Here is a 15656-nt window from a genome sequence, read left to right on the forward strand (position 1 = left end):
CTGTATTTGGACTACAACTCCCATCATCCCCAGCAACTGGGGATGATGGGAGTTGCGATCTAATAACAGCTGGAGAGCCTCGGGTTGGTTGTTTCTGCTTTAGCTGCACTCGTTTCAGAGCACCCAAGTGCCTCTAGATTCCCTGCCATTCAAAACAAGGAGAAATGACTCCTTGAGTCATGAGCTGTTGCAGTGGGCTAGCAGCCACCCAGGCATTCCCCGTCACTCCCAGGTTCTGCCTGAAGCTGTGGGTGAACATAGTGCATCCGTCCCCTTCTTTTGGAAAAAGCAGCACGCCAGGGCAGTGAGTTTTGGGTGGTGCTGTTGGTGGCCTTGTTGGGGAGAGGCGCCTTCTCCAGTGGTCTGTTGGCCAGCTGGTCCCTTTCCTTGGGCCTCGTTTGGGTTGGAGGCGGTTGGTTGCTGACCCTGGGATGCTGAGCTTCTCATCTCATGAGTTCTGCAGCTTCTGGTCTCATTTCACAGTATTCGAGAGCAGCCAACACCTTTGCTGCGGACTGTGAAGAAGCAGAGAGACTTGGGGCCGTTGATGAATCTTTGAGGTGATTTTTCTTCTTCTTCATCTGGATAAATTGGGGTGGCCTTTTAGGCAGGACAACAACCAATATTCATATACCGCTTTTCAACAAAAGTTTCCAAAGTGGTTTACATGGAGGGATAAATAAATAAATAAGATGGTTCCCTGTCCCCAAAGGGCTCACAATCTAAAAAGAAATGGAAGACAGACACCAGCCACAGCCACTGAAGGGATGCTGTGCTGGGGGTGGAAAGGGCCAGTTGCACTTCCCCATGCTGAATAAAGAGAATCACCACTTTAAAAAGGGGCCTCTTTGCCCACAAGTGAAGACGTTGTGTTTCCACAGACTTCTTTCTCCACATGCTGTGGCCACAGGCGCAGATATGATTTGGGGCCTTTCCCCTCCGAGACCCCCTTTCCAGAGCCTTTTGGAGAAATTGCCGTTGGCCATTTCAGATGTGTTTTTAATTCTTGGTTTGTTTTGATTTTCAGACTCCCTTGTGGGGCCAAAGCCTGCCAGGGTGGTCAACCATAAGGCAACTTAAAATGGTGATCAAGTGCTAGGAGAAGGAGAAGGGGTTGCAGTTGTGGCCCAGGCAGGCAGGGGGTGGGTTGCTGCTGCTCCAACCCGTTACAAGTGCTTCTGTGGATGTTCTGAGAATAGCTTGGATATTTCAGGGTGGCTCGTATAATTGGCCCCGGGCATGCCAAGCTCTGTCGTTGCTTACAGAGGGGTGCTCCCCCTGCATATGCTGGTGGACCTCTTGAAGGGGAGATCTCAGTAGGCTTTATTATCTATTCGATTTCTATACCGCCCTTCCAAAAATGGCTCAGGGCAGTTTAGGGACGGTACACTTAGTTCGTGCTGTCTATCCTAACACATGCAGAGGAGAGCTGGTCTTGTGGCAGCAAGCAGGACTTGTCCTCTTAGCTAAGCAGGGTCCGCCCTGGTTGCAAATGAAAGGGAGACTTGATGTGTGAGCACTGGAAGAGATTTCCCTCTTAGGGGATGGAGCCGCTCTGGGAAGAGCAAAAGATCCCAAGTTCCCTCCCTGGCAGCATCTCCAAGATAGGGCTGAGAGAGACTCCTGCCTGCAACCTTGGAGAAGCCGCTGCCAGTCTGTGAAGACAATACTGAGTGAGATGGAGCAAGGGTCTGACTCAGTATATGGCAGCTTCCTATGTTCCTACGATCAGACCCATTTAGCCTTGTTTCCAACACTGGCTAGCCACACTGGCTAGTCCACAAGTGGGGCATGAAAGTCAACCCTCATTGCTTGCTCTCCAGCAACTGCTATTCAGAGGTATACTGCCTTTGAACATGGAGGTTCCACTTAGATCAGTGGCTAAGAGATCTCCACCTAAGGGAGGAGAGCTGGTCTTGGGGAAGGAGCAGGAATTGTCCCCTCTGCTAAGCAGGATCCATCTTGGTTTGCATTTGAATGGGAGACTAGAAGTGTGAGCACTGTACGATATTCCTCTCAGGGGATGGAGCCGCTCTGGGAAGAGCATCTAGGTTCCAAGTTCCTTCCCTGGCAGCATCTCCAAGATCGGGCTGAGAGAGACTCCTGCCTGCAGCCTTGGAGAAGCTGCTGCCAGTCTGGGTAGACAATACTGAGCTAGATGGACCAAGGGTCTGACTCGGTATAAGGCAGCTTCCTATGTTTCTAAATACCTGTGGCCTCTCCTCCCACAAATTGGTTTAATTTGTTCCCTTTTAAAACTAGACGTCTCACCACAACGTGTTGCATGAAGGCCTGTCTCCTGTCTGCCCTCAAACGCATGCCAGTCAGTTTCAATTTCACTGCCTAGCCCCCCGTTCTCCTGAGAAAGAGGGAGAGCTCCCTCAGTCCTCTCCCTCCATCTCTACAGCTCCCATCATCCCCAGCACAATGGCCTTCTGGGGCCCCCTCGGCTGGCATCCTCTGCCTTGGTCTATGCAGCCATCTCATGCTGCTTGAGTAACAATTCTCTTCTTTCCCTTTTTCTCCAGTGAGGAGACTGTCCAGGCCCTGCTTCGGTGGACTCGGCATGATGATTCTTCGGACAGCTTTTGCGAAGTTGATGGTAATGTTGAAACATATGAAGCTGCCTTCTACTAGGGACGTGCACGAACTGCGATTTGATGGGCGATCTGTAACGCATCCCCTGCACCTTTAAAACGGAGGAGAGCAGGTGCATGCTTGCTCCCTCACGGCCTCTTCCTGAACCAGTGATGCTCCTCCCAGCTATCTTGGCGCGCCTGCAGTACTCTCTCCCAGCACGATACTGGTGTGCACGTGGCCTCCACTCACACCAGCCACAATTTATTTGTGGTTTATTTGTGGCTGAGGTTAATGGGTGTTGTCGTTGGAGAGCCAACGTGGCCTACCCCCAAAGGGTGCACTTAGGTAATTTTGGAGCCTGGACTTAAAGGCCTTCCCACTGTCCCCGCCACAAGGAAAGTGACAATGCACTATTTTTTGCACCAGAACATGCTCAGGGAAAGCTGAAAACTTTTTTTTGGGGGGGGTATTTTTAGAATTGCTGCGTGCATCTGTGTGTTCATTGCTTCAGCTTCCCTAACTAGTATTAGGTGTAGGAGGGGACCACATAGAGTGTCCTGACTTAGAGAAGGAACCAGTGTTCCCTCTAAGGCGTGCACACGTGTGCACGCTCACGAGTTGTTTGGATGTCCACTCAGTAAATTTTAGATCCCACTCGGGTTGAATCAGGAAGGCCCCACTCTGAACGCAGATGGTGTGCACACACGGCCTTGATCCTGCCGCCCAGAACAACACTCATTCCGCACACAGATGAAGAAAATTAGAGGGACCACTGGCAGGAACATGTGTATGAAGTGCACACACATTGGGGGATCCTGCCCACCCTTAACAACAAAAACAAAAAATAGATAATATGGGACAAAGAGAAGATGTCATGTCCGAAGGCGGTGATGATGCACGATCTGTTGCCGTCTTCCCCCCCCCACCGTTTTTTGTTGAGCTTCCTGGAGAGGAGGCAGCAGCGCCCTTTAGTTTCTATGAAAGAGAAAGAGGAGGTGTGAGGTATACAGCAGGGCAGGTGAGCAGTGCAACTCTTTGGGGCGGAAATGGCACTAATGGTTGTTTATTTAAAATACCTCAATTGCTCAGGATTTGATTTCAGCTGGATTGTGTGCCAACCGAGCTCCATTTGGAGGAGTGTCTGGCAGCAAGAGGCACCTTTTGTGCACACAGGATGCCATTTCTCTTGGCTGCCAGCTTGCCTTCCCACCCCCGATTTAGGCACAATTCAGCCCCCTCCCCACCCACATATCTCCTTGAGCTGTCTGGTGAGGTAGGGGCGCTGTGACTTGCAGGATCCAAGCAGTATAAATTAAACAAAACCCCATGCCCTGGGAAAGGAGGTGGCGGGCCACGGAGGCAGGGTTTGCTTTTGAGGTGCACACAGCCCCAGGGGGAGAACTGCACAAAATGCAGGGTGGGGGGCAGCAGGAGCAGGGTCTTTAGGCGAAGGAGAGGGTGAGGTTTCTTCTGTGCCGAGAAGAAAGCGAAAGCAATCTCTTTAGCAATGGAATCTGCCTTCTCCAGCAACTTCTCCCTAGGGTTGCCATATCCTTGTTCTCCAAAGCCGGGTGCCTAATTTGCATATTATGTAAATTGGGTGGAAAATAATTTCTGAGCAGAACAGTGACTGCAGGTTTTGCTCCATAACTCTGCTTCTACAAGGGCGAGAGCGTAGCTTTTTTAAAAAATGAAACCTGAAATCTGGGAGAATCGGAGTGGGCTAAGAAATCTGGGTGAGATGCTGAAAATCCAGGTGAAACCCGGAATTCCGGGGGACATGGCAACTCTCCTTCTCCCGCACTGCCACCTTTCAGTGCCTTTAAAACTGGTTCACTCTTGCTGTTTGGGGGGGACGGAGAGGCTCATTCAGTCACTCGCACGACTGAGTGCGGAGATGGCAGGCGGCCGTGGGTGGCCGCACTCAGCCCCCAGCTGCGCATGGCGGGGTTGATCATCAGGGGCTAGCCGCAGCACCCAGCCACCGCCCTCAGCACAGTCATGCTCTGCCATTTAAGGGAGGATTCGAGGTCCCCAGGGGGTGTGGGGGACTGGACCTCCACCTAGAAGCCTGGGGGAGAAGGGTGCCCCTGCCGACCTCTGGTCCACACTGACTGGCAGCAGCTCTCCAAGACTCTTCAGGCAGGCGTCTCTCCCAGTCCTCCCTGGAGATGCTGCCAGGGATTGAACCCGAGACCTTCTGCGTGCAAAGCAGAAGCTCTTCCAAGGAGCCTCATCCTGTAGCTCGTGTCTGTGCTTTCTTTAAGGTGGCTGTGAAGATTTTTTTTTTTTTGATTGCTGATCAACAGCAACAGATAAAGCAACAGAGCAAGCGATTCAATGCTCGAGCCAAGAGAATAAAGAAGCCTGCACCAGCGACATCCTGTGGGGCTTCTGCTCACCTCTTTGGCTCTTGGCTCAAGTTGTTTCAGGCGCAAGATGCTTCTTGGCTAGGGAGAACCTGTTGGGGTCTGTCTGAGGCTGTGCAAATTCTGGTCTTCTCTCTAGCGCTGTTCAGACATTATGTTGTACTGACACACAGGTGTCTGTACACATGCACACGTTTTTGTGTGAATGTCTGTACCTGCATTCATTTTAAAAGTGCATCTGGGCAGAGGCAGATAGGAAGGAGGCTGCCAGACCTGCTCTGAACATAGTGCACGATGAACTGTCCCCGCAGACAGTTCTGTATGGGCATACGCTGTACACTGCTTGTCCTTGCGATGAACATGATGTGTGAGTTGGGGCCCCTGTCTCTCTTTAACATGGAGACCGTTCCTTCCTAGATATCCACTCGCCCGAGGCGGAGTACGTCGACTTGCTTCTCAATCCAGAGCGCTACACGGGTTACAAAGGGCCTGAAGCCTGGAAGATCTGGAACAGCATTTACGAAGAGAACTGTTTCAAGTATGTGTCCTGCGTGGCCAGGCTGTTGGGCTGCATGTCTTTATCCATCCTCGGATCGAGAATCGTTGGGCAAACCTGGGACTTCTTCGCGGGGTTCTTCTTGGCAAAAGCCTCCCTCAGCCACAACCAAGCCCTTGGCCGGCAGGGAGCTGCCGCAGCGTAGAGGCAAAGCGACTGAGCCGTGGATCCTCCTGCCTCTCGCTCCAGTCCTGCCAGAGACATGATGAGCTTGCTAGCGCAGGGTTTCTTAACCTTGGGCCTCCAGAGGTTGATGGACTACAACTCCCACCATCCCCAGCCATGTCCATTGTGGCTGGGGATGATGGGAGTTGTAGTCCATCCACATCTGGGGGCCCAAGCTTAAGAAACCCTGTGCTAGAGGGTTCTAGCCACAGCCGGGTCTCCCAGCCCCCATTCTGCCTGTCTGCAATATTGTGTGCAGGGCAGGTGGAAACGCTGCAGACCTGCTTTACTAGGTCACTGCAAGAATGATGACAAGAGGTAGAATGTGAAGTGCTTGGAAAACCGTTGGCCAGTCTGAAGAACGTGCCTTCTTATCAGTCCCACCTAGACAGCCAAGTTGGGCACCTGCTGGAACCCCACACCGCAGGCCTCTGCTGCCAGCTTTGCTCCGGCTTCATGAGATGCCGGGTCAGTCTGCCTCTGATTTGGCCAGCCCCAGAATAAGGGGGTGATTTGCTCCTGGATCCTTGGCGACATCAGAGGGGACTCTGGGGCAAGCGTTCAGATCGGGCAGGTCCCTGAGGGCTCTGGGGTGATCCCTGTGTTTTGTGCACACACACCCCTTCACTTGCTAATGCCTCCTCACTGCTGCAGATAGTTAAGGGGGCATCCTCTGTAGTACAGGTGGACCTTGATATTCGTGGGGGTTCCGTTCCGCAGCTGTACCACAGATTTGGCAACCACAAATATCGAATCATAGATCTCTATGGGATTGCAGGGGTTAGGTTCCCAGTTGGCCCAAAACAGGCCAATTTTCACAGGGGGTGGGTGGAGTGGGGCTTCTTACCTTGCTCTGCTGCGAGTCACGCAGAATCACGCTCTTCCTCCAAACTGGCCGAAAATCGACCAAAAATCACGTTTTGTTTTTTGATGGGAGCCATTTTGTGGCTCCGATTCTTAAAATGGCGGCCAGAAATGACCTCCACAGTCATTTCTGGCCACCCCGACCCGCGGATATGTGAGGTCGATGAGTTTTTAAAAATTGTGTTTTTACACGTTACACCGATGTCGGGTGACATTTTCCCGACTGTGGATACGCGAAACTGCAGATAACGAATCCGCAAATAAGTAGGTCCACCTGTATGTGCAGGACCATCTTCCCCCATACAAGCCTGTCGGTTCATTTAGACAGTTTCTCAACCAGTGCGTCATGACGGGCTTACTGAGTGTGCTCCAAAAGCAGCGAGTTTAAACTCCCTGCTTTTGAAGCTAAGTTGCCCGATAATGAACCAGGAAGGGAGCAAGTCTGAGCTCCCCGATTTTGGACCTGGCTTTCTCCCTTATGCACCAGGAGTGATGCATCCTTCTTGGTGCATTGAGGAGGAATCGGCTCCAGGAGGAATGTCAGGAACGGCTGTGGATAAGAATAAAAAGGATAGAAGAATAAAGAAGAAGGAAGCTAACATACCTAAAAATGGTGTGGCAGCTTTGCTGGCACCAAGAAACCTGGTATGTGTGTTTGGCGGGGAGCATGCCCCGATATCTGTATTTTTAATGCAAGTGTCTCTTGGGATGAAAAAGATTGAGAAGGACTGCATTAAGTTACATCTGCCTTTGTAAGTCAGGACAGGGCCTTGTTCGGAGTGGCACCCCAATTGTGGAATGTCCTGCCCTACCAAGAAATACTTTAGTGCGCTCCCTCTCTTGATCTGTAGGCAGCAAATACAACCAGTGTTTTCCCCCTTGACGTTTGATGGATGATATTGCTTTCTGTTGCTATCCACAGATTGCTACTTTTGTTTAGTTGTGGCTTAATGAGATTTTATTGTAGATGGTTTCAGGGTTTTTTTTTGTAAGCAGTCTGATGGAAAGGCAGAGTATAACTGTCTTCAATGAATACTTCTTTTCTTATCCTCTCTTCCTTAAGAACCTAGGAAGCTGCCTTATATTGAGTCAGACCTTTGGTCCATCTAGCTCAGTATTGTCTACCCAGCCTGGCAGCGGCTTCTCCAAGGTTGCAGGCAGGAATCTCTCTCAGCCCTATCTTGGAGATGCTGCTGCCAGGGAGGGAACTTGAAACCTTCTGCATGCAAGCAGGCAGGGGCTCTTCGCAGAGTGGCCCCATCTCCTCAGGGGCATATCTTGCAGTGCTCATGCATCAAGTCTCCCTTTCATATGCAACCAGGGCATACCCTGCTTAGCAGAGGGGACAATTCATGGTTGCTACCACAAGACCAGCCAACTTTCTTTTCCTCATATGTCTGTCTGTAAGCCTGCGGGCTGAGTTCTGCCATTGTTAATTTCATGTTACTCGACAACACCTTATTTGTGTGATTTTTGGTACCTGAGAAATAATACTCCCCCCCCCTTTTTGCCCTTCAGGCCTCATTCTGTAAAAAGGCCTTTAAACCCACTGGCTTCTGGCAGAGGTAAGGCTCATTTCTTTCCCATTTCAAGTATGTGGTATTCGGGCAGATTTGGTTTTCTCAGTAGCCAGAGGGTACAATCCTGAGTACACTGAGCTCAGTATAGCCTCCTCTGCTCAACCAGCCACCCAGTGGCAGGAATTGAACCTGGGGCCTTCTGCATTCAAAGCAGGTGTTAGGAACATAGGAAGATAGGAAACTGCCATATACTGAGTCAGACCATTGGTCCATCTAGCTCAGTATTGTCTGCCCAGACTGGCAGCGGCTTCTCCAAGGTTGCAGGCAGGAGTCTCTCTCAGCCCTATCTTGGAGATGCTGCCAGGGAGGGAACTTGGAACCTTCTGCTCTTCCCAGAGCAGCCCCATCCCCTAAGGGGAATATCTGGCAGTGCTCACACATCAAGTCTCCCATTCATATGCAACCAGGGCAGACCCTGCTTAGCTATGGGGACCAGTCATGCTTGCTACCACAAGACCAGCTCTCCTCTCTGTGTTCTGCTACTGAGCTACCAAGCATGGCTTTTGAGTGCCTACATGGTTTGTGCTAAATAGACATTTTTTAATGTGCAGAAAAGTGTTGGAAAGCAGAGGGCAAAAGGGAGGAAGGCTGAACAGGAGAAGGGCACAGACTGGCCTTGGGCTGGGCTCTTTGTGTGTGCTGAGATTTTGCAGGGACTCAAATGTTGACTTGGGTGCAGAATTCAGCTTTCTGGGCATCTCTGCTTTTGTTGATCAAAAGAAGACCCAAGCGTCTAGACCCTGTGGCTACAGGGAAGAGCTTGAAAAGTGTTTGGACAATGCCCCAGGAACTCCTGGAAGCTGGAGAGGGTGTGTGTGGGGGGGGGGGGTAGGGGGGAGGGAGAGAATGAAAAATGAAAATGAATAATATTTCCAGAGGTTTGGCTGTGGGACTTCAGGGGTCCTGGCTTGCTCCTTGTCCCTCCTGCTTGGCATCACTGCTTGGAATAAATTGGGCAGAACAGTAAAAACTGCCTCTCACACATCAGCAAAACAGGAGAGGTTGTGAAAATCTGTATAACTTGCACCGGTTCTTGGAAATAATTTTCTGGGTTGCCAAAAAACCACTCTTAATACCTGCAGAATGCACATGAACCGGAAGGGCTTTCAGACAGGAGCAGGAGCAGCAGCAGACTGGTCCTCTGTCGCTCCTGAGAGCAGGACTAGAACCCAGGGCTTGAAAGGACACAAGGGAGCAGATTCAGGCTAAAGTTTCCTGTCCCATCAGTGGAAGGCGCTTTCCAGATTACACCCTTCAACAGGGTCATGGCAGATCTCTGGAGGGTGCTTCCACACTTCCTGTGTTGTGACACCGCAGTCCCTACACGGGCAGCAGGGTGCCGCTCACCTTTCCAATGCCTTCTTTCGAATTTAATTGCTGCGATATAGAGCTAGGATGTCGTATCTCTAACATAAAGAAGTTGTGCTTTTTCCAGGTTGTTAGTTTTCGCAAGACTGCTCCCCCTGCTGGGTGCTTTGCTATTTACGTTTTGAAAGCGATTTGCCTGGACGGAAGCATTTTGCTGCTGTTGAGTGGCTGATCTGGAAAGCGCCAAAGACTCTGCCTCCTGCAGCCGTGGGCTCTCCTTTGCCAGAACTTTCCAAAGAGGAGTTGGGCGGCCATTGGGGAGGGATGCAGGAGCTGTTGCCTGCTCTGGGGGTGGGTGGGCGGTGTTGGACTAGAAGAGATCCAAGGCCCCTTCCGACCGTCTCTAGGATGACGTTTTGGGAGAGTGGCTGGAAAGCAGAAACTTAGGGGAAAATAACAATTGCTTTTTGAAACTTAAATCTGAATGACATGTAACCTTTTCACTTTTCTGTTTTCATTTGCTTGTGCAGCGGGAGAGAATGAAGGTGAGTGTATTTCTGAGTGCAGTTGACCAATCTGTGAAGAACAGGTTGGTGGACCAGGGTTGGTGCAGTAGAGCCTTCTAGTGTTCCCTCTAACAGGGACTCCCGGATGTAGTTGACTACAATTCCTGTAATCCCCAGGCAAAGGCTATTGCAGCTGGGGATGCTGGGAGTTGTAGTCAACAACATCTGGGAGTCCCTGTTAGAAGGAACACTGGAGCCTTCATGTTCCGAGGCAGTCTAGCCTAGAATCCCAGCTGCTGGGGGGCAGACCGTGGGAAGGCTGTTCCTGCCTTGTTCAGCTCTTAAGCTTCAGAGTATATCTAGGAACGCAGGAAGCTGCTCCCAACTGAGTCAGACCCTTGGCCCAGCTAGCTCAGTGTTGTCCACTCTGACTGGCAGTGGCTCTCCAGGGTTTCAGGCAGGAGCCTCTCTCAGCCCTGCTTGGAGATGCTGCCAGGGAGTGAATCTGGGACCTTCTGCGTGCAAACCTGGAGACGCTCTGCCACTCTCTTAGGGCCCCTTTCCCCAGACTTGCTGTCCTCTGTGTCGTCTTTCATAACACAAGGACTTCGAGCCATCCAGTGAAAGCTGGCTGGCAGGACATTCGGGGCAGCAGAAGGGGACTCTGTCTTCCCACAGGGCAGGAGGCCGTCTAGTCCCGCTCTCCGCCCCACGGTCCAGGCCCCCTCCTGACTCTGGCGGCTGCATTCCCAAGGCAGGGGAAGAGCTTCAGCACAGGAGCCAGACCCCTGCTTGATTCTCTGGAACGACTCCGTTCTCCAGCTCATGATCTTCTTTCTGGGAGAGAGGGAAGTGTGTCTTCCCCCAGCATCTGGGGTGGGCTGGCTGTTAAGACGGGGACTCCGCCGGTGGGGTGACCGGAGAACCAGGGCCTCATCCCATTCTCAGGGGGGGGCGAAGTGACTTCCTTTGCAGCCCTGTGGGAAGTCTGGTGCTGGCCCCCAAACAAAATTCATTTATTATTATTATTATTATTAATTTAAAATATTCATACCCCGCCCCTCCAGTGCACTACTGCTCAGGGCGGCTCACAACAATAAGATCGACACAGATACAATAAAAGTAATAAAATTAACTATTTTTTTTAAAAAAAATCAGATTAAAACCCACAATTATCAGGTTCAAATTAAAACTGAAAATTATAAAAAGCTAAAGAAGCTACCAGATATAACAAAACGGAACGCTATTGGAGGCCTGCCCCACGGTCCCTGCCCCCTTGCTTGCTGGGTGGGCTGCCCTGTGCTGGCCACACCCCTTCCGGCGGCATCTACATGCTGACTCTGGGGGCGTCTCCAGTGCTGGGACCCCTGCAAATGGCTGGTACGTCTTCTGCGGGCCTGGCTGGGGGCTTCCTTCCTCTCCTTCGGCCGAGAGGGGAAGAGACTAGAAGTGTGAGCACTGTAAGATATTCCCCTTCAGGGGATGGAGCCACTCCGGGAAGATAATTTATGTTCCAAATTCCCTCCCTGGCAGCATCTCCAGGATAGGGCTGAGAGAGATTCCTGCTTGAAACCTTGGAGAAGCCGCTGCCAGTCTCTGAGGACAATACTGAGCTAGATAAACCGAGGGTCTGACTCAGTATATGGCAGTTTCCTATGTTCCTATGTTCCTAAGCAACCAGCCAGGCTGGTGAAGAAAGCGCTGGTCAGCTGCAGGGGGCCCCCACATGCGCGGCAATGAAAGAAAGTGGGCCTGGCAGTTGGGAGGGGGCTGGAGGGGTCCCCACCAGTGGGTTGCAGCAGCAGCACTGGGGAGGCAAAGTGAGGGCAGCTCCCTCCTCCTCATGGCCCAGAGACGTGTCCCCTTCTCTTGTCCAGTGGTGGTGGTGCCACTGTTCCTGCGGAGGGCCTGGCTATGCTTGGAAATGCCCCCAGGTGCCACAGCAGCTGCTGACTGCTGCTTCCAATGCTACCAAAGTAAATGGGGTTTTCACGCATGTTGCCAAAGAATCCTCCTGATTCTTCTGTGTTCTTTATTTCCAGGGGCCATGTTTTACAGGTGGCTGCAAGGTAACTGGCTTTCCTCTCTGTCTGCTTTGCTCTCGGTGACGCCGGCTCTCTTTGGGTAAAGCTCTGAATGTTTCTTGCAGGCCTCTGTGTGGAGAAGAGGGCGTTCTACAAGCTCATTTCCGGCCTCCACGCCAGCATCAACATCCATCTCAGCGCCAGGTACCTTCTGCAAGGTTGGTACCGGCTTTCTCTGTAAGATTTTGAGCAGCAGCACAGTTCTCAGCAAGGAGGACTGGGAGAGGCATTGGTCAGGTCATAAGAACAGCCCTGCTGGATCAGGCCCAAGGAGGCCCATCTAGTCCAGCATCCTGTTTCACACAGTGGCCCACCAGATGCCGCTGGGAGCCTAGGGGAAGGAGTTAAGGGCATGCCCTCTCTCCTGCTGTTACTCCCCTGCAACTGGTACTCAGAGGCATCCTGCCTTTGAGGCTGGAGGTGGCCCACAGCCCTCCGACTAGTAGTCATTGATAGACCTCTCCTCCATGAAGTTATCCAACCCCCTCTTCAAGCCATCCAGGCTGTTGGCTGTCACCACATCTAGTGGCAGAGAATTCCACAAGTGGATTATGCGTTGTGTGAAAAAGTACTTCTGTTTGCTGGTCCTAGATTTCCCGGCAATCAGTTTCATGGGATGACCCCTGGTTCTAGTGTTATGCGAGAGGGAAAAGAATCTCTCTCTCTCCACTTTCTCCACACCATGCATGATTTTATAGACCTCTATCATGTCTCCCCGCAGTTGTCTTTGCTAAACTAAATAGCCCCAGGTGTTGTAGCCTTGCTTGTCTGTGATTCTTTGCTGACAGTTGGCAGAGGCTACCCACTGTCTTTTCACCTTTTTGTGTTAAATGAAATTTCTGCCCTGCCTTTCAAATGGGGTTAAGGCCATCCCCACAACCTTAAGGGCTATGGAGGAAGCCCAGTTGCCAGATATTCCACAATATCCGAGCAGTGCAGTGCAATGGGATATTTCTTGGTGGCTGGGCTGTTCCTTCCCCCGCACCCTGCCCTCACACCAGGTCTATGGTAAGTATGGTTGTTGGCAGCCTGAAAAGAGCGGCTGGCATCCCAAGCGCCCACATGACCCAGGTGTGGGGAGTTGTGTGTGTATCCTACCTCGCTTGTAGCCAGAGTGCAGAAACAGGGCTAACTGGGGGAGGAGCGGTGGGTTTGGGAGTGATCCTGGCAGTTCTTGCGACCAGCCCTACCCGGCTTAGCACTATCCTACCCAGGTAGGGCTGGTTGTGAGAACAACCTCATTGGCTGTGATAGCTGGATTCACATACCTGGGTGCTTTCCAGATTACACCCTGCAACGGGGTCACGGGGATCTCAGAAGTATGATTCCACACTTCCTGTGTTGTGACACCCTCCGCGGACAGCAGGGTGCCGTTCACATTTCGGATGCCTTGTTTCGGATTCAGTCGCTGCGATATAGTGCGATGACGTCGTGTATCTGGTGTTAAAAAGTTGCTGTTTTTTGGGTTGTTAGTTTCCACAAGACTGCTCCCCGTGCTGTTTATGTTTCGAATGCAATTTGTCTGAACAGAAGCGTTTTGCTGCTGTTGAGCAGCTAAGCTGGAAAGTGCCCTGAAGGGCCATCGCAGAGAAGGAAGCGAGGACTTGTTCTCTGTTGCTGCTGAAGGTGGGGCTAGAGCCCGGGGCTGGCTTGGAATGACAAGGAAGCAGATTTAGACTATGCATTCGGTGGAATGTCTTGTAAGCTGAGACAGTGGAACAGTCTGCCACATGCAGAGATGGGCTCTCCTCCTCTGGAGGATTCCAGGCAGAGGCTGGGCAGCCACTGAGCCTGCACTGAGCAGAGGGTTGGACTAGAAGACCTGTGGGGGTCCCTTCCAACTCTGAGTTCTGTGATTATATGGACACTTAAGGAGGTTTGAAATATATGTAATATATAGATGGCGGTGGTTCAGTTTTTTGGTGAAGGTACTGAAAAACTGGAGTTTGGTCTTGATCCGGAGTTTCTTTCTCATGTGACAGACACGTGGTCTGAAAAGAAATGGGGACACAATGTTACAGAGTTTCAGCAGCGTTTTGATGAAGTCCTGACTCAAGGCGAAGGTCCGAGGAGGCTCAAGAACCTCTATTTCATCTACCTCATCGAGTTGCGGGCCCTGTCCAAAGTCTTGCCTTTCTTTGAGCGTCCCGATTTCCAGTTGTTCACAGGGGACAGAATTCGAGATGAAGAAATCAAGAGCCTCCTATTAGAGATTCTCCACTTAATCAAGTAAGTAACATTCAGTTCTGGTCACCACATCTTAAGGAGGATATTGTAGGACTGGGAAAGGTGCAGAAGAGGGCAGCCAAGATGATCAGGGGCCTGGAGCACCTTCCTTGCGAGGCAAGACTACAACACCTGGGGCTATTTAGTTTAGAAAAAAGACGACTGCGGGGAGACATGATAGAAGTCTATAAAATCATGCATGGTGTTGAGAAAGTGGATAGAAAGAAATTCTTCTCCCTCTCACATCACATTAGCACCAGGGGTCATCCCATGAAACTGACTTCCGGGAAATTTAGGACCAACAAACGGAGGTACTTTTTCACACAACGCATAATTCACTTGTGGAATTCTCTGCCACAAGATGTGGTGACAGCCAACAGCCTGGATGGCTTTAAGAGGGGTTTGGATAACTTCAGGGAGGAGAGGTCTATCACTGGCTACTAGTTGGAGGGCTGTGAGCCACCTCCAGCCTCAAAGGCAGGCTGCCTCTGAATACCAGTTGTGAAGGAATAACAGTAGGAGAGAGGGCATGCCCTCAACTCCTGCCTGTAGGCTTCCAGTGGCATCTGGTGGGCCACTGTGTGAAACAGGATGCTGGACTAGATGGGCTTCCTTGGGCCTGATCCAGGAGGGCTCTTCTTATGTTCAGTTAAGACAAGGGTTCTCAACCTTGGGTCCCCAGCTGGACTACAACTCCCATCATCCCCAGCCACAAAAGCCTTTGGCCATGATGTTGTCCTTCAGCCAGTTTGAGAATGTTTGTTTTCAACCCTGGGTCCCGGAATGTTGTTGGAGTACAACTCCCAACATCCCCAGCCGCAGTGGTCTTTGGCCATTGTGACTGGGGGTGATGGAAGTTGTACTCCAACAACATCTGGGGACTCAAGATTGAAAGTCGAGGTCTTGGGGACAGCAAGCATTGGCCGGGTGAGGGCAGAATAGCTATTTATTTGTTTTTTAAGATGCGTGCAGGCCACAAATCCAACTTGCGGTGCAGAATTTGGTTTCCTTTGTGTAGAATTTAGAGTTCTAATTATTAAAAATCACACAACTCGTGTTTAAATTCAGCTCTTGGAGGGTGAACTCAGAGTTCTTGTTGAAGGAACCAAAGTCCCGAGGGAAAGGTTCGCAGCCTGTCTGCTTGATAATAAGCAGAATGAGATGCTGGTTGAATTCTACAGAGAGCCAAAAAATAATACACACAGCTCATTGATGTCAAAAAATCTCATAATTTTAGAAAAGCAGCCCCAGAAACGACCCTTGCCTAAAAGGAAATGCTTTCCACTGCCTTCTCCTGACCTGTGTGCTTGGAGAGAGATGAGTTCGTCCAGCTGTTCCACAATTGTTCATTAGTTCAAACTGCTTTCTCCCTGCTTTGAGAATATTCATGCCTGTAATCCAGTGGAGGGTCTCATTTC

At 51.0% G+C, this 15656-nt stretch overlaps 1 protein-coding gene across 5 annotated transcripts in view; it reads left to right on the forward strand.

Moving 5' to 3' along the window:
* The window catches only part of ERO1A (endoplasmic reticulum oxidoreductase 1 alpha), a 49856-nt gene that overhangs the window by 16338 nt on the left and 17862 nt on the right, over positions 1–15656 (forward strand). For all 5 annotated transcript variants that reach the window (XM_053276028.1, XM_053276002.1, XM_053275996.1 and 2 more), the window contains 8 exons: positions 484–560; positions 2529–2602; positions 5367–5487; positions 8053–8099; positions 9953–9967; positions 11971–11997; positions 12078–12170; positions 13995–14241. In XM_053276028.1, coding sequence (XP_053132003.1) covers positions 484–560; positions 2529–2602; positions 5367–5487; positions 8053–8099; positions 9953–9967; positions 11971–11997; positions 12078–12170; positions 13995–14241 — 701 coding nt within the window. The remainder of the gene's footprint in view (positions 1–483; positions 561–2528; positions 2603–5366; positions 5488–8052; positions 8100–9952; positions 9968–11970; positions 11998–12077; positions 12171–13994; positions 14242–15656) is intronic.

Source organism: Hemicordylus capensis, chromosome 1 (genome assembly GCF_027244095.1).
Source record: "Hemicordylus capensis ecotype Gifberg chromosome 1, rHemCap1.1.pri, whole genome shotgun sequence".
Lineage (NCBI taxonomy): Eukaryota > Metazoa > Chordata > Lepidosauria > Squamata > Cordylidae > Hemicordylus > Hemicordylus capensis.